Below are 19,473 nucleotides of genomic sequence, written 5' to 3' on the forward strand. Positions count from 1 at the left end.
CCACACCAAAGCTGTACAAGCATACAAAAGCAAAGTAGAATTATATCACTATACTGTATATAGACCAACCACCATCACTCAGCTTACATTCACCACCATATCATCATTAAAGCCTCTCAGGCAGGCGAGAACCAAGGTATTATCTCTAGTGTGTATTTAAAACAACATTAATGAATAAAATATAGTTAAACATGTTTGTGTTTTTCTTAATTCATCTCATATTTTCTTCATTTATTCACTTAAAATTTGTATTTTAATGACACTACTGTCATGGCTGGTGTTTTGCTGTTACGCAGTGGCCCACCCCTGGAAGGGGCGTGGCTCTGTGTTATAGCCCTGGAAATCTATTGGCTTAATGCGTTGCTGTGATACGATACTGATACGGCACATACACACAGGACACAGGTTAACTTAAAAGTCACACCTCGAAGGTTTCTCTTAACTAGCCTGCTACCTTACTAACAGGACGTCAGTGTTGGATTGGTATCAGTGTCAGCTGACCCTGAGCTCTGATAGTGGTATCATATTTAAAAAAAAAAAAAAAAAAGAAGATGGTGGAAGGGGACATCCTTAAATATAAGCTTTAATGAGCAGGAAACTCTAAAATCAGCAGTGCAAGGAGACTAAAAATCAAAAATCCATGATTTAACACAAGTCAGGACACAAGGATTAATACTGTAACTACAGACAAAAATGGTATTTCGTTTTATACATTGTGCTATCAACTGGTTGGCAGTTGTGACTAAACCACATCAGCATTTCAACATGGTTTCATTGTTTAAATCCTAACACAGGCTTCATGTTGTTTTGTCATGTCTTAAGCCAGATTTACGCTGTGTTTTTCGTCCTGATTTTGCCGTCATGGACAAATTTGCACATTGTAATAAAAATAATTCTTAGCTCATGAGTTGAGATCTGGTGTCCAATTTAATGCCATTAGGACCAAAGGCATTCGACGACCAAGTTCTGGCAGTGGTAGAAATTTTCGATTAAAATCTCTGCGAGCGTGAGCGCTGTTATGACACTCATCTAAAAGCCACCAATAAGAGGATGGCGTAGGATCACTCAACTCACAAGATGGTTACAAATACACTAGTGACAATGGTGAAATGCAAATGCAGCATGCTAATAAACAGAAATAAATATCCGTATTACATCAAGCTCACTCTAACAAATGTGTCTATTTATGTGAGCCCATTTTCTGCATGAGCCTGGATCACACTGACAGATGAGCAGAACATAGTAATTTTCTACAATCGCTGTTCTATCATTAGAGGATCTTCATCGTATAATCTGACATGGACGTGTTATCGCACAGACTGTTATAGAATTCAGCCAAGATCGTCTCATACAGCGTGACAAGTCATAATCTTAAAAAACTGTTGAAATCGCACAGAGTAAAACCAGCTGTAACTCTACCACCTACGGCAGTAATATGCATGATGGGTATTCTGTACCTATGAGTATAGATGCCAAAGCACCCAAATTAAGTGCACTCGACAGTGAATAAGGTACAGTTTTGAATAGTATTATAGAATTTTCTATAATATTCTTATACAAATAAAGCAAAATGACTATGATTTTCCTTTAAGATCAAGATCACAGCATAATATAGAAAAGTAAAAGATCAAAACCCTGATACACATAAATGTTCATAATCTCTAAAAGACAGTAGCAAGTCTGACTCAAAAAAAAAAGGCAGCTTTGTTTGATCAAAAGTCACAGTCTATCCATTTCGTGGCTGAAAAAGCAAATCCTGTCATTTACACACATTTACGCATCGGCTTTTCAAGCCTACTTACTTGAGATCTGGCTCCAAATATCTACTAAAACCTTGAGTCACTAAATCAGTGCAGATTATTGACTTGTAAACAACACTATTCTGCTGGCTGAATTAAATAGATGCAGGAAAAATACATACAGGCTGGTATTAAGTTCTTGAGATCATTCATTCATGTTCAACAAAAAAGGCACTGAGTATTTTTGTCATTTATGTAGCTGGAGTGCATACAACTGACCCCTATATGCTGTGAGAAATATATAGTTTACACACATAATAAATATGCATTAATAGTGAACTGTCATAAGATTTAACCTGAAGATGTGCTTGCTACATATTCCTGCTTTGAAATTCCTTTTGTTCGTCAGTCTTCCACGTTGTTCATCTGAAGTCGTATTCGGCTGCACACTGCTTCAAATATTCTTCATAGAGTTTCTTCTGTTTACAAGAGACACATACATTTATATCCATTATTTAAGTGTCATTAAAGTTTGTTATACCGTAGCGCTGCTGAATTCTCGAATCTGATTGGTCAGAAGGTAAATCACAGGTTTATTTATTACCACGTTTGTTTTAATATGTTTTCATTTCTATAGTAACAGCTAACTCACAGAGACTTGTACAGTGGATGCTCCACATCTAAGTGTAACAGTAAACAGATTAGAAATGTGTTGTTATTTAACAAAGAAATATGTATAATTGTTTTCAGTAAGGAGATGTTTATTTAAAATTTATAGAAGGAGTCTCCAGTGTCAGTGCTTTGTAGGTTTTCCACCACAGGAAAGTCTTCAGGATGGACAGATTTCTAGTTTCTCGGTAACAAGAGAACTTTTTTTTTTCTTTGAGGGAAAGATTGTTATAGGTGCTATAATGTAAGTGATAAGAGGAACTAACATGTTTTGTGGAGGTTCCACAACAACAATGTTAAACACAACTATAAATGGATAAAATAATATGACGTTGTTCTTTATCAATTAATAAATTGTAATTGTTAGCAATTTGAAATTGTTTAAGAGGAATAAAACACATCAGGATGTGCTGTTATAGATAAATAATCAACTTCAGGGTGGTTACAGTAATTAGGCTTCACGCCGTCACTGATTATTTTCCAGTAACAGCACACCCTCTAGTGTTTTATCCATTTCCAGGACTTACCTTTTTTGCTTTGAGGACATCCTTAACATATTCACTGCACTCCATCAGATTCTTCTTCTCTTTCTTGGTGAGTGTTTTACTGCTCTGGCTGGAAGAGGAGAAGGAGGAGGAGGAGGAGGAGCAGGAATCAGAACATATAAATACATGTCAATCAAATGCTGAAGCAGCCATTAAAGATATGACAAGGTTGTATATGTACGTCTTTTTCATTTCATTCACTGCTTCCACTGCTCTGAAATCTTTTTCTTTCTTTTTCTTAATTATAATTTCTATTATTTGACCGAGAAAACTTGAGCAGTGTATCAGATAAGAGCAGGGAACCAACTCGAGCAACACTAAGAAACACTATGTGTACAAAAATACAGAAAAGACAAAACACACAAAATAAATCAGACAAAACAACAAGGAGAAAGAATGCGAAATAAAATGAAACTACCAATCCGATCGTCAGTAATTAAAGCTCGTGTGGTAGTAAATTAAGAACTTTAATTATTCAAAATTGTTTTAATGATAAGTGTATGTTAATCCAGGGTCACGGTTAGTTAACAGTGGATTTTTTTTTTTGCTTTGTTTATTTCTGTAGTGTTAGATTCTCATGTCCAAATGTCTAAAATAGCTTTACTTCAGTAGCTGGTGTAATCCGTTGCTATAATATAGTTTTCTTTCTCACTGTGAAACCCTATAAGTATTCTGAAGTAATTTATTATAAATATACTGTAAGTGTCTACACCTTTGGGCGATGAGCTAATGTGAATATAGATGTATTATTTAAGCTCGAGTAAATATACTTTTTTAAACTATTCTGAGTGAGGATATCTTGCTCATTTTAGATTTCGTAATATAATGACAGAAAGTTATTATACTTAACTACAAAACATAACTATAACAGTGCATAGTGTTTTAAGAAGACATCCTGAGTAAATCATATATTTAAACATCTTAATTTCTACTTCTTTTTTTCTTTTTCTTAATCAATATTCATGAAACTATTATAAAGCTTTTGGGTTTTTTCATGTGTAATTGTACAACACATGGAGATATGGGATGTGTGTTATACACTCCAGGGTGGCTTACTGTCCTAAAAATACCATTTGCAACTCAATGCGATATATTTCATTAAACCGTATTCCATTATACAGCAATTAATGGAAAACAGCTACACAAAAATGTTATTAATGAGATGGACTTTCTGTTTATGGTGCAAAAAGAGGTGCAATAGACAAATGGGTGGACTGCAGGAGTTCAGCTTTATGGTTACAGTGCCCTCTTGTGTTTCTAAACCTTCTGCACCACAGTGCTGATGTGAATTCACTTACCGTGCAAAATACCTGGCGAGGAAAAGGAAGAAGTAGCACATCGCACCGAAGATGATCACGGCCACCACCTGCCAGTCTTCGGGGATCCACTCCCACAGATACAGCACTATTCTCTTAAAAAGTACACACACATACACACCTGCATGACTATACACTATATGCTCTCATTTTCTACACAACACTGTAGTATTTTACTATATATTTTTCATGAACATGTGTGTAAGTGGATACCGTAATTACGTAGAGCGTTGCGGCAAGCCCCTCCCCCAACAGGGCTCCTAGCTCCTCTGGGAAAAATGTATGGACGAGAAAGCTGGTGATGAAGACAGCGGGAAGGAAGATGGCCAGAAACCCACACAGGAAGGAGTTAAAGCGGCTGCTCTTATTATAGCTCACATTACTCCTGCGAGAGCAGAGAGGAAACATGCTATGTTTCACAGCTCACATAAAGGTTTAAAGGTGCAGTTAGAAATTTTTAACATTTTTCCCAAACCTATAGTAATTAGAACACTTTGATTACACATTTGAAAGAACTGTCTTGCAATGAATTTGGCTCGTTTTTGTGTAAGTTTTGGTGTATTTTCTTTTCAGCCAGAACAGAGCTGCTTGGCCCCACCCCTTTCCCCTAAAACCCAGTGAGACATTCTTATGCTGCATTCGACTAAAGCTTGCAACACAGAATTTCCAACTTCCGACTAGCAAACCGCCGCCTCAACTAGGAATTCCTACTCAGAAAGTCAAGAAAGTCTCTTCAACGCCAAGTATGACATCAGATAAACATGGCCGCTCACACTGGCAACAGTAAAAAAAATATCACTTCACTACTAGAAAAGTTTATAGTAGTATTTACTTTAGATAAATCAGCATAGATATACTAGTAGTAATTGTTTAATCTGTAACACTGACCATACAGTTCACTGTTTTGATCACTAATGTTAGCTGGTTAGCTTGTTGCTAACAAAACACGCTTTCACAGAGGCGTCCATGTTTTTTCCCACTTTGTAGCTTGAACACATGAGCTCGAAAATTACTGAATTTCCAGTTTTGATGCTGCCTTCGAGTCCTATCAGAAATATCGTAATTATGAGGTGAGCACACAAACACAAATCGAAAACTCATATTTTTCTGACTCTCAACTTTCTAACCAAAAACAAAATAGGTTTTCCCACGCCTCCATCTTTTCCTGACCAAGACGACTTTACGCACCACGTCGTAATCACCACCTCCGAACTCGATTGTAAGAACTTTCGAGGTTCACTTGAAGGCAGGAAGACTTCCCACATCCGAGTTAAGTTGAACGCAGCAATGGTTTTTAACAAAGGGGCGGAGTTTAATAAGAGAAAGGTGATAGATTATCAAAATTGTTTTCAGTGTAATTCACTTCACAGGCAGAAGGGGGCTCTAAAAATTGCAAACTGCTCCTTTAAAATCATATTTAAGATTCAATTCAAGCACTCCAAAATAAAAAAAAAAAACAATGAAATGAAATATAGTGTCAGTGGAGATGGAGGCTGAAAGAGGAACAAACCTGTCCTGCTCCAGCTTATTGCTGATGGAGGAGGCGATGAGGTCACAGTCTTTCTCCAGCTGGTCCAAGGTCTTCTGCACCGCCTGGTTAATGCTCTTCTCTATTGTCTCGCACACCTCTTCGATCTGATTCACGCACCTGCTCGGCTATTCACACACACACAGAATAGATAAGAACAGAGCAAAGCACTGTGTATATATTCCACCATAAATCTGAAATCTAGGGTTCTACAGTCCTTTGATGATGAATAAGACCATAAACCATGTAGCTTATTTTTTTCCCTAATATTAGCCACATTTCTGGATTATAGATCCAAGTTACACAGTTATGTAGTTTGATTATGTTTTATATTGTGTAGTAATATTATTTTCATTGTAAATAATATTACTCTAATATTCTCACAGCAATGTATCACCACTTTTTGGTGCTTGGTTTATACATGAAATATCTCCTTTTAATGACAGATATGTTTAATTAATTCTGAGGGAATATGTGAAGAAATTGATGTCCTCTCAAGCTGACTAAGTAGATTTTTTAATCAAATGAGCCAAGCTGCACACTGATTATCAGGCCAACTCAGTCAGCTGACTAACTCCATTTCCCAGAACACACCGTGGCCTACAACCGTGGCCGCCGCATGCTACACGTCCCAGCACCTTGTCACGTTCTCAGTCACCTGATTACTGATCATACACACCTGCTCACAATCACACTCACACCATATATAAACAGACTTTCACCCTGGACCCTTTGCGAAGTATATGCTCAGCTTGTTTTCATGCACCTGATGTTACCAAGCCTGTTTATTCCTAACATCGCTGCTCTGGTTTGACCTTGACTCTGTTTTTGTTTTATGTGCTTTGCCTTTGCCTAGTATACCCTGTTTGCTGATCACCTGACCTGAGCCAGTTTTGACGCTGATCTCTTGTTTTGGATTTGTTTGTCCACCGCTCATTAAAGACGCTTTCCTGCAATTGTATTCATCTCCATCTCTTTTTACATGATCTTGCTCTACAGTTTGAGCCTCAAACATGCAGGCTTGTGCTTGTGTTTTAACGTCGAAACAGGCTCTTGAACCATCTTGCCTTATTTTAAGCATCAGTGTGGCAGTACACTTATTGTACCACTTTCCATGAAGATGATATGTATAATGACCTATTCTTAACATGCTATATATATGTAGAAAGCTTTTTCCACATAATTATAATTACTTATGAAATTTACTCTGGTTTTAATGAATTGTGAATTTTTAACAGAATGCATTATATCACCAATGTCAAAGAAACTCAGTCTCAGTTTGCATAGCACATTATTTTACACCACCCATGAGACCTGCCCTGATTTTTAACTGGTAACTGTAAAGTAACTGAATGGACAGGATGTCCCATAAGTCCAGCATCACAGGATAAAAATAAAACACTGCAAAACAAAAGAACTTTCTCAATACGTCCACTAGTTTTCTCAATACACAAATTCCTGTGAGTCAAATTATTTCAAATTAGATCCATTCTTCCTTGCTCAGATACATTGTGGTCGGTAAAAATATCAAACTATACAATAACTCTATGATGTTGGACTTATAGGACACCCTGTATATACATTGACAGATTATTGACAGACAGATCATATTATAACCTCATTATAATGCCCTATAAGTGGAGCTGAGTTTGTTTGGTGTTGGTGTTCTTTGCTCTAAAGTGTACTGCATGTTCCTAAATAATTATAACAATGTTTATAATTCCTTATGAATGCATTATAACATGTTATGAATGTGTTCACAGTTCATTCTAGATATAGCCTTATAGGAAGTGTTACAGGATTATTCTCCAGCAACAGCTGAGACATCACATTTCATGTTTCATTTTACTTCTTAAACAAAAGTTACAAGAGGCATCTTTGTGTAGTGCTGGGGTAAAAAAAAAATATATATCACTAGCCAAATTTCTCTATAAACATTAGCTAGCTATGTCATCTCGCAAGATCAGTTTATTCATTATTGCACTTCAGTTAAGCAAGTAGAGTGACTTATGCACTGTCGGAGCCAATACAAACTACAGGGACGATTTTTATATTATGGATTTGGCTCGTAAGACTTTTTATTCTTAAATTCTTCCTTATTTTTTTATTTAGTAAGTATTACTAATCCTATACTTACTATTACATGTAAGTATTACTAACTAGTATTACTGTTACTATATCTCTAGCCAAAACTAAAAATACATTTAAAAGAAAAAAATTACTAAAAATCAATCAAAATCAATTAGAGACATTAGTGTCAACTATCTATGTCTCTAATTTATATATGTACATACGTGTATCATAAAAATACTGCAGAACAAGAAGGAACAATACAAACCACATCCCATAAACCTCCAGAACAGTGATATTATATTTATATCTGCCCAGTGATGATAAAAGCACTAAAGTGTCTATGCTTTCAAAGCAAAAGGCTTTTAGCTATGAAAGGCTACAATGAGGATGAGAGAGGGAGAGAGAGAGAGAGAGAGATATCAATCCATTTGCTCTGACGCAGCAGTTGCGATTTCTCAGCATTCGGAGGCAGGGAGATTGTGTTCTCAAACTGATACATGCCCCACCCTCTCAAATCTTAATAAAGATCCATTAAAGTATTATTACTACAGTGATTTCAACTCTATTACTATCCAGCAAATCTGTAATGTATGCGTGAGGTGATTACCACAGACAAGATATTTAATACACCTCCTAACGCCTTTATTGTTAGAATGTAATGGTTATCGTTTACGATACACATTATTAAACTAAAATCTGATTGGCTGAGTGTGTGTTCGAAGCCACTGTAAAATCCTCATTATACACATATTACTTCTATAATCGACTTCTAATAAAATTATTACACTTAAACAATTGTCCTGTCCATAGAATACCTTTATCTTTTTCTGTTATGTTGCTTAGCAACCAAAGCTACCTTGACTATATTGCGTGGCTGAAAAATTGTTTACTGCGAATATTATTAATAATAAATGAAATTTATTTATTGAACTGGATTTTATCACATTGTTTTTGTCGCCGTTTTATTAAAGCAACACCCTTACCCATGATAAAATCACTTCCTCTCATGGCTTAGTGCTTTATTATAGGTTTGGAGTAAACAGGTTTCTGTTTTTTTTTTTTCTCAGTACAGGAAAACATGAAAATTATTATCCATAATTTGATTCTATAAATCACAGTTTTTGCACTAGGATTCACTAGTAGGTCTGACTCACAAGCAATCTGTTGCATGAACAAGAAAGACAAGTATCCAGTATTTGTTGGGATACAGGAGTTCGAATGTTTTGCTTTGGTTGCTATGGTAACATGAACAAATCATCAAATGTTCAATTGGTGAACTGTGATCTGGCAAAATCATATTCCTCCCCAGTCTGGGCATCTAAGTCTACATCCAGATTTCTGTAAAGCTGCTCTGTGGTGATGTCGAGCCAAAAAAGTGCTATACGAATAAAACTGAATTGAGTTTAATAGTCTTGTTCCTCTTTGTTCTTTACCAAAAGCATAACTGAAAGCAGTTTTGTAATCATGCAGTGAGTTTTTCATTCTGTTCCACGTCTAGTATTCAGTGTAGGTGTGTGTCTTACTCTCTGTGGATTGGGGATGTATATCGTCGGCATTTCAAAGCCGCATTTGTTGAGTCCTGGTCTGCGGCACAGCTCTTGAACTATCTGCATCATTACTCTCTGTGAACGGGAGAAAAAAAGAGAACAAGATGCTGTTACACGAGAACAGGTCAGGATTTTGTTCTGCATTAGAATGACTGAGAAACAGTTACTCCACAAACAGAATGCCGATGCTCGACTTCCTGCAGCAAGACACAGACATACAAAGCCACACCCACCTGTCTGTCTGTCTCGCGTCCTGCCTCGTCAGCTTTACTGAGGTAGAAGCGTAATTTGTCTCCGCATTTCTCACTCAGCTTCTCCACGATGTTGAGCGTTCGCTTGCACAGCGCCTGGCCCATCGGGTCAAAAAACACGAAGATCAGATCCGCCTGCTCGCCTGATCAACACGCACACACACACACACACACACACATTATACAAACATCACAATGAGTTATAGTTTGTACTGTTATTCTTATCCATTTCCATGCATTTTATTCTCTATCTTTTATATTAGTGAAGTTTTTGTTACACGAAATAAAATTACTACTACACCTTATACCCAAACAATAAGAAAAATAAGTGATTTCAAATTTATTTCTTATTTATAGCACTATTTGTTCTCACCAAAAGACGTGATTGCGCCATTGACGTCGAAGGGATACACCATATCTCCGTCCACCAGCCCGGGCGTGTCTACAAACGTCACCAGGCTGAACTTCTTCTGCTTTGAGGTGGAGATTTCAGCAGACAGGTAGTCCGTGAGTCCTAGAACACACAAACGGCTTACCAGAACGTGTGTATATACATGTGTGTATATACACTCGCCAGCCACTTTAACAGGAACACCTATACACCTGGTCATTCATGCAGTTATCCAATCATGTAGCAGCAGCGTAATGTATAAAATCATACAGATACAGGTCTTCAGGTAATGTTCATTTCAAACATCAGAATGGGGGGAAAAATGTGATCTCAGTGACTCCGTCTCAGTGACATGGCATGGTTGTTGGCGCCAGATGGGCTAGTCTGAGTATTTCACTCTAACAACAGTACTACAACAGTAGACGACCACATCAGGTTCCACTCCTGTCAGTCAAGAGCAGGAATCTGAGGCTTCAGTGGGCACAGGCTCACCCAAACTGACAGGTGAAGACTGGAAAAAATGTTGCCTGGTGCCTGCTGTAGGTTTTATTCATTGCACTGGTGCCACGTGATTTGCTGATTGGAAAATTGATGAATGAGTAGGCGTAAGTGTTCCTAATAAAGTGGTCAGTGAGTGTATATCATACATCTAAATAAGGCTGCTCCTTAAGTACAAAAATGTAATGTCTATCTGTTAGAGGGTACATTTAAACATAATCGGACTCAAAATACAGTGAAATGCCACCACAGTGTAGATAATAACTTTGACTTAGCTCACCAACATTGTAGTTGACCATGTTTAATTAATTAAGGAAAAGAGAAAAAGTAGAAGAAAATATGTAATAATTAAAAATAGATGTCTTTTCATATCACATCAATCACATCAAACTACTACATTGTTAACTCATGATATCACTCTGTTTCCTGAGTGATATGTCTTGTCAGGATGTGGCCACACCCCCTTCTGTGTTACAGCAGGAGGTCTGTTGTCATGGTTACCCACAACAGCTCTTCAACTGGCAGCTTTAATGCTGAGCCACATAAAGCTAGCCAGTGAAGAACGACTGTGAAGCAACGCCAGGCCAGCTAGCACCTGCAAACCCATGAGCAACTCTTCTTCGGCTTATAGACCTCCATCAGTGTCAAACTGTCGTGTCACAGTCCTTAGACGTCATTAATAACTTTCTTACGTAGTCAGATTTATCATTTATCCCGCTTTCTACAAGATATAATAATATAATATTAAATAATATTATCAGAATACTATAAAAATCTATGGATTTTATCTTTTAAAGGTGTGGTCTGTGATGTTCATAAGTGTTCCTAGACCTGTAATAATCTTATAATTTCAAGGATACATTATAAAAACTGTGAACACAACATTGCTATAGATAGATCTGGCTAGTTTCTTCGTTTTAGGCTTCTGATTATAATTTTCTGGCCCAGAAATAAGCTCCACCCCCAAACCAATACAAACCTTTTCCTTAAAAGGCAATGCAGTTTTAACACAGGGAGACTGGGACATTTGGATGGAAGGTAAAGGCTTGTCAATGTTTTTTATTCTTATCGCAGCGTGCAGAGGACTCTAGAAATTACAAACTGCCACTTTAAGAATGATTCAGATCCCTCTATGAGTTTGAGAGGAACACTGAGGTTCTTTCAGTACAGAAGGAGCAGGTGGTCATGCACTCTTACAAATCACAGTCCTGTTCCTGCTCTAATCAACATTCCCTGAGGTTGTTGCTCTGCTTGCAGTCCATTCTCAACACACAACATACACATTAACATACGCAATGCTTACAAAGCAACTCTCACACACTCTCCCTCAGGAACCGTGCACGTCGAGCACCATCTATATTCCTCAGCATTGGCCTGCAGTCCACTAGCATTTCCCCAGAGCAGGGTGCAAATGGCACAGCAAACTCCCTGAGCAAGCAGGACTTAAAATAGCCCCGGAAAATGGTTTAGAATCAAGAGACGCTCAGCTGCACGTGGCATTCTCCGAACTCTGCTCTTTAAGCTTACTGAAAGGTGGGAAGGTAATTCGCTGGCATCTTGGCTGACAAGGTGGGGGTGGGGGTGGGTGGGGGAGTAGCGCTGCACAGGATTTAATGTGCCTGGGGAAAGGTCAAAGGTCGGAAAAATGCTGTGTCATGCTAACACAGCAGAGCAGCAGTGCGCTGAAGACAGCAATGTCATAAATCACGGATGTTCATGTTCACACTGCGCACCAATCAGATGTCTAAGAACTGTACTAGGCCACACCCATTCGAGCGAAAAAATGACGCAAGAAGAATAAAAATGAAGATTTTTTTTTAAAAATTCTTTTATTTTATTCTCAGCTAAAACTCCATTTTTGGTTCACATACTTGAAAAGATTTACAGATTAGCTGTTATTCGTGAAGAATCTCTGTGTTTTCGTATTTTTAAAAAAGAGCTTGTGTCATTCTGAAAACTTTGAAACAATCAATACTCTTTTGACATGATGCTTATAACCTGTTATCATATATACCCTTCGCCCTCATTTATTGTTGAATTTGACTCAGGTCAAGTATTAAATTATTTTCAAATTCTACCTAGAAATATAATTTTTCCATGCTGGATTCTTCATTTGAAACTTCTGTTTGCATCTCTGCGACTGAAATCAAACCAGACCTGCCCAGCCCCACCCAAAGCCTACGCTATGTTACAGAAACATGCTACGTTGTACCGGCAAGCGCTGACTGACAATATTATACTTTTAAAGGTGCACTTTGTGGATATTAAAAGTGTTTCCAGACCTGTAATAATTACCGAATTTCAAAGATACCTTAAAAAAACCTGTGTCACAATATCGGCATGCAATAGCTCTGGCTAGTTTCGTTATTTCAGGATACTATTTAAGAATTTCCAGCCCTGAAATTAGCCACGCCCACATTCTTAACAGAACTCAACTCTTCCTCCTTTTCTTAAAAGGCAACTCCCAAGAAATATTTAGTTTTAAAAAGAGGGTGGGATCGAGTAGGAAAAGGGGAAGGTGTGTTAATTTTTTTATTGCAATTCGCCTCACAGGCAGCAGAGGGCTGTAAAAAATATAAACCGCTCCTTTAAGTCATGAATGAAAATGCAGCAAGTGTGACAGAAGGGTAAAACAAACACTCTACTGTATATTGCATTACAAGGCGAAGGCTATTAACGTAATGTGTCACAATTTTATTACCGAACCCGCAGCACTGATCACTCCGTATCCCAGATTTCGCTCTTTGTCAGCTTCTGTGCTGTCGAGCTCGTGTCAGTTGGAGTGACTCACTCTGGCTCGATCTGCACTGGATGAACCTCCTCTGCCTGCTGAACGTTCTGACACTGTGGGCTTATTATGCGCTCTGATATGTTACGCCCAGAAACTGGGGCGTAATCAAGCTAACAAAGGTGAATCAGTAAAATCGGGGGGGGAAAAAAACTTCGATTTAGCAATTATAATCATTACTTAGCAATTATAATCAAAGCAGCTGTTATGCAAGACAGATCTCTGTCATTGTATACCTATCGCTATAAAAAAGCTTGATTACTGATGAATATGAATAACGATGAATAAGACGTAGTTAGAATAAGGCTATGACTCAGGAGCAGGCATTAGTCATAGCTTTAATAGGTTTGAACTCACACATGCACACTTTCGGCATAATATACTCAACAAGCAAACATAGAACATACACGAAATAGCTGAATGTTCTGAAAAGAAATGTGGCATGAACACCAAGCTCTAGACATGAGAAGCAACTTCACACACAGGAAAATTGTGTCTGTTCAACAACAATTCAACAAACAAGACGTAACCAAAATGCAACACCTTCATAAAACCTACAAAGAGGCTTTGCAAATGTTGTATTCTACAATGCCGATCAACTTAGTAAAGAAATTTGCTGGCAAATCCCACTATTTTAGAATATAGACAAATTCTACAACATAATCTTAGAAGCTACTACTAAGTAAGAGCAATGCTGATTCTACAACGGCATCTAATTCCTACCTTTAAACTCCAGGAGCGGTCGGAAATGTGGGTAAAGATGCAGTGTGGCATTGCCCTGTGAGCGAGACACAGAGAGAGAGAGAGAAATAAGACAGTGTGAGGAAATAGACCAGCGAAACAGAGGAGGAAAAGTGGTGATGAGTAGAGCAGAGCACTGAGAGAAGCCAGGGCCAGCTAGAGGGAGCCTCCCTTCTCTCTCTCTCTCTCTCTCTCTCTCTCAACGTCACAGTCTCAGCTGCAGCTCCTCTCTCTTCCTCCAGCACTCAGTTTAAGCTCTTCCTGCATATATCTGATAATCTCTCTTTACACCCCTTCTCTGGTCTAACTCCATTATTCATCACAGTGAATATGAGAGAGAGAGAGAGAGAGAGAGAGAGAGAGAGAGAGTGTGTAGGTGTGTGTGTGCAGGAGAAACATGTGTGCTGTAAAATGACACTTTGTGCCTTTAAGACAAGCCCTGACACCCCAGAACACACCACTAACACAGCTATAATACACTCAACGCATATTGTCCACTGATTTTATTCACACAGAATTATAAAATATAATCCATTATTTTTCTTGAATGCCCAGTTTTGTCTGCAGTCCCCACACTTTCTCAAATGCTTGTTTTTGTCTGTGGCGCTTTCTCAAATACCTGATTTCGTCTGCAGCACGTCTTCAAATACCCAATTTCATCTGCAGCAGGTGTCTGGCTAGCTCAATCAGTAGATCATGGGGCTCTTGAGCTCAGGATCGTGGGTTTGAGCCCCATGCTGGGGCACCAACCCCACCTACTGGGGGTGCGCGGGCTAGTGCACTCTCAGTGCCGGTCCCAAAACCGGATAAATGGGGAGGGTTATATCAGGAAGAGCAACCGGCGTAAAACCTGTGCCCAATCAATATGCAGACAATAGAAGGTGCTCCACTGTGGTGAGCCCTAAGGGGAGCAGCCAAAAGAACAACAATTTCATCTGCAGCACTTTCTCGAATGCCAAAGTTTGTCCACAGCTCTTTCTCGAATGTCCAATTTTGTCTGCAGTGCTTTTTCAAATGCCCAATTTCATCTGCAGCACTTTCTCAAATGCTTAATTTTGTCTGCATTGATTACTCAAATGCCCATTTTCGTCTGCTACACATTCACGAATGTTTGATTTTGTCTGTGATGTGTTCTTGAATGCTCGATTTCTTCTGCGATGGTTCCTTATATGCTCATTTTTGTCTGCAGTGCTTTCTTGAACATTCAATTTAATCTGCAGCATTTTCTTGAATACCCAATTTCGTCTGCAGTGCTTTTTCGAATGCTGGATTTCATCTGCAGTGTATTCTTGAATGCCCAATTTTGTCTACAGAACATTCTTGAATACCCGATTTCATCTGCAGTGTTTCTTGAATACCCAATTTCGTCCTCAAGCTTTCTCAAACACCAGGTTTTGTCCCCACGCTTTGTCAAATACCCGATTTTCATCCAAACACATTCATAAATGCCCAATTTCATTTCAACTACCTACAGGCTACATAGGGTTTCTCTCACCATTCCAGTTATTTTACATTATAATTTAATTGAGAAAGGGCGTCACCTATCTTAACAATGTACAAGTAGTAATATGATGCATATTTGGATATAGATTTTTAAGAAAAGTTTTCTATTACTATCCTTTTAGCTTCAGTGTAAAACTCAAAAAGCACACATGATCGCATTAAATATAGCTTAGCCGACTCCATCTGGGATTTTTACTGAACTATATCTTTGGAAGATTAAACAGACTAATTAACCCTTAAAGTCTAAGGATCCAGACATACATTCTTTTCACTAGTAACCACAATATTTTCCTGTTTCACTGTAACTAAAGAAACACCTCTATATTTACGTTAAGAAAACACAAGGGATAAATGTCAAAATCACACCGCGCAATTAATGCGTAATAACACGCTGTGTAATAAAGCCTTTATTAGAGATGTTCTACAGGGCTAATAACAACCACGAAACACAATTATTCCAAAACCGCATAAAGAAAGAGAACTTACGGTTAGCGATTCTCGTTTCCTGCCACTGGTTACGAACGTGAACCCTTGCGTTTCTATGGCAACGCCTGTTTTCTGAATGTGCTCCTCAACATACCTGAGATAATTATAAAAAAAAAAACAAAAACAGATGCAAATTAAAAATCAGGACATGCGTGGATGTCGTGGTCTGATTCATGCTGAATGATGCGGAGGAAATCAGACATCTGTGCCAGCAGAAATAAAACTCTAAACTTTAAACGGTTGCTGCTTGTAGTAATAGACTGTTCAAGCACGATTTACCAGTTAATAAAGGAGCTTTTCCCAGCAGAGTGATTGCCCATAATCATAACTATTATCTTCTTCCGAGGTGGTAGCAATCTCAGGCCCAGCCTGGAGGCTATTTTCACGAGGCCTAAAGGACACACACACACACACACACATAAAAAAGAATATGAGTCTGCCAGACAGACACTTTTTTCTATCAACAAAAATCTCTCAGAAAGAATTACAGTAAAACATGAAATCCTTTTTCCTCTTCTGCGTGGCTGCTAGCGGTTCTTTACAGTCAGTCATGCCAAACATACAGACTGCTAAGCAAACGTTGCCATAGTGTTTTTTTGCCTAGTCATTAAGAAAACGCTTTAAAAACAAAATACTTTCACAAAAATCACTTTAATTAGGCATACAATACATACATTTGTCTTACAGTTTAATTAACTGCATCTATGAGTATTTAATATACAGAATTAACTGATTTACGTGTAAAAGTAAAAATGTCGGCTGGATAAAATGTAATTATAGCTCTATCTGTACTGATTAGTGTTGGTTATTATTACTGTAATATTTCCTATTGATATGTATATAATTGAGAACTCCACCTGTTTTATGTCACATTTGGCTGATTTATTTAAAGCTAAACAGAAAAAAAAGAGAGAAAGCATCTGTTTTCTGTATGTGGAGCAAAACACACTGAGTTTATATTGTTTATGTGACTTTACTGGAATTGTGCATTATTTGTCCTCTGTCATGAAGACTCTTGTGTGACTTTTACAACGCACTGACACTGGAGACTCCTTCCATACATGTGAAATAAACATGCCCTCATAGAAAACGTGCGTTCCTCCACGCAAGTCCCTGTGAAACGATACTAGATTGTACTACAGAAATGATAACATCAGAACGAGCACATTAATATAAACCTGAAATATTGCTGGGATTTACTGTCAGAGCTGCAGTTATGGAAAATTACTCAACACCTTCTGACCAATCAGATTCGAGTATTCAACAGCGCCGTGGTATGATGTTTATTCATCCCTGAGGATTTTCTGTAACATATGTGAGCATGATTGTATACTTTTTATAAAGCACAAAGGGCTGAAGCTCGCTTATGTTTCACATCTTACAAGTCACTTTAGGTTTGTTGAACTTGCAACATTCAGAGATGAATACTTTCTTTTAGAACCAGTTGTGAGTGAGGTCATGATCAGGGGTTACGTTTGGGTTTATATAAGCGCTAAGCGATGCTGAGCTACGGGGATGGATATGTAAATCATGTCATAGCAGTGTCATAGTAGTGATATTATTATCATTATTATTATATCATCATCATCATCATCATCGTCGTCATCACATTTTTATAGACAAATGTTTTCATTTCAAAATAAAATGTAAAATGTTTTCTTTCATTCAAATAAACTGTTAACTGCTGTATGTATACATTTGATCATTAACTAAAAAAATTGTTTTGTTAGTTTTTACTGGTTTTAATTTTTTTTTTTTAATCTATAGGCTTCTTCTGACCCAGAGACAGTGTTAATATCAACCCTAAGACAAATACACATGTGAGCTACATGTGTCTAAGTAGAGTCACCCAGATCTCTGTACTTTTTTTTTTTTGTAAAGGTGTTTTACTTCACATAAACTTACGTCAACTCACAGAAACTTTAGTTCACGTAAACTTGCACATAAACCTTACTTAATTTCTGTCATATTACAACATTTAAAGTAAACGTATGATTTAAAGTGCATCTTTGCCTGAAAAGAATCAGAAGATATTTTGTTATTAACTGCGAAGCTGGGAATACTGACAGCTCCAGATCAGGTCATGCAGATGTATTCATATAAACAAAAATATGAAAAATTGTTTTTATGACATCTGAGAATATTAATCATATAAACTCAATAGCACTGTTATCTTGTAGACACTAAGAAATAAGGCTCTTTCACCTCCCAAACCCCAGTTTATCTTTTATTCATAGAGAAATAAGATGCTCAAATTACAGTAAATGACAGTATCTAAAAATCCAAACTCATAAAATTAATATCTAAATTCTAAACTGATACTGAAGTGCCATTGATATTGAATTGGTGGTGATAATAAATGCAGAATGAATGACCCCATTGCACCGTCGAGGACTTTCACTTTCAAAACAAGCAGCCTGACTTGATAACAGAACAATAAGCATAAATATCAATCTAGATAATAAGTAAGAAATATCATCTAGGAGTCTCTGTTCTTGAAAGAACTTTGTATCTGAGCTTCAGGTTCCAGTGTTGCTGCGTAAGAGCTGAAGGCAGACATGCAGCGTTCACTGACACAACTAGCCTGAGAGTGTTGCTAATAAAAGTCACTGTTGTGTATTTACCGTTTTCGTCGTCGATATAAAGAGTGTGACATTCTTTGAGAATTCTCTCGCTCGGTGTGGTTACGGCTGTTTCCAAAGTGTTGGCCACTGAGCGGGGTTTCCTACTGCCCGACATGTTGACACCGAACAGGAACTCTTTATAACGAGCAGAAATAGAGGGGGATCGTTTAGAGTGTGACACCAAGCACCTGGCTGCTCAAAGCGGCATTTTAGCGCCTCCATATGGGCAATTTTATTTTATTTGAATTTTTATTTACTTTTAATTTTATTTTTAATTTTTATTTCTTTTTTTTTTCTTTTATTTTATTTTATTTTAGATGTGCACCTACAGGCTAGACAATAAAAAAAAGAAAAAAGAAAAAAGAAAAGAATGCGTAATTGACCTTTTCCACACTTCAGTGTTAAGAATGTGGAAAAATAAGTAGTAGTGTTTCAAAACTTCTGGTGAGATAGTGAACAATGGCAGCATGTACACTATAAGGCCACAATTTTGTGCGCATCTGACTGTCACACCCATATGTTGTTCTTCCCCAAACTGTTACCACAAAGTTGGAAGTACATAATTTTGTATAATGTCTTTGTGTTTGTAACATTACAATTTCCCTTCACTGGAACTAAGAGGCCCAAACCTGTTCCAGTAGGACACTGCCCCTGTGCACAAAGCGAGCTCTATGATGGTGTGTGAAGGTTGAAGTTGAAGAACTTGAGTGTCCTGCACAGAGCCCTGACTTCAACCCCACTGAACACCTTTGGGATGAACTGGAACCCTGACCG

At 37.7% G+C, this 19,473-nt stretch overlaps 1 protein-coding gene across 2 annotated transcripts; it reads right to left on the bottom strand.

Annotated features, from left to right (window-relative positions):
- Window positions 1-566: 566 nt before the first annotated feature.
- si:dkey-98f17.5 (uncharacterized protein LOC569123 homolog) lies at window positions 567-18,857 on the bottom strand. 2 transcript variants are annotated; one of them, XM_034299000.2, is made up of 12 exons: window positions 18,700-18,857; window positions 16,355-16,466; window positions 16,076-16,169; window positions 14,069-14,123; window positions 10,042-10,182; window positions 9,651-9,811; window positions 9,394-9,492; window positions 5,780-5,925; window positions 4,483-4,654; window positions 4,252-4,364; window positions 2,936-3,023; window positions 567-2,218 (listed from the first exon to the last, which is right to left on the bottom strand). In XM_034299000.2, the coding sequence occupies exons 1-12, from the start codon at window positions 18,812-18,814 to the stop codon at window positions 2,162-2,164; spliced, it is 1,353 nt and encodes a 450-aa protein (XP_034154891.1). In that variant the 5' UTR covers window positions 18,815-18,857; the 3' UTR covers window positions 567-2,161. The 2 variants fall into 2 exon arrangements, with proteins under 2 accessions (XP_034154891.1, XP_053085079.1); XM_053229104.1 differs by lacking the exons at window positions 14,069-14,123; window positions 16,076-16,169; window positions 16,355-16,466 and having other exon boundaries at window positions 18,700-18,837.
- Between the last annotated feature and the right edge of the window lie 616 nt (window positions 18,858-19,473).

Source organism: Pangasianodon hypophthalmus, chromosome 24, assembly GCF_027358585.1.
Source record: "Pangasianodon hypophthalmus isolate fPanHyp1 chromosome 24, fPanHyp1.pri, whole genome shotgun sequence".
NCBI lineage: Eukaryota > Metazoa > Chordata > Actinopteri > Siluriformes > Pangasiidae > Pangasianodon > Pangasianodon hypophthalmus.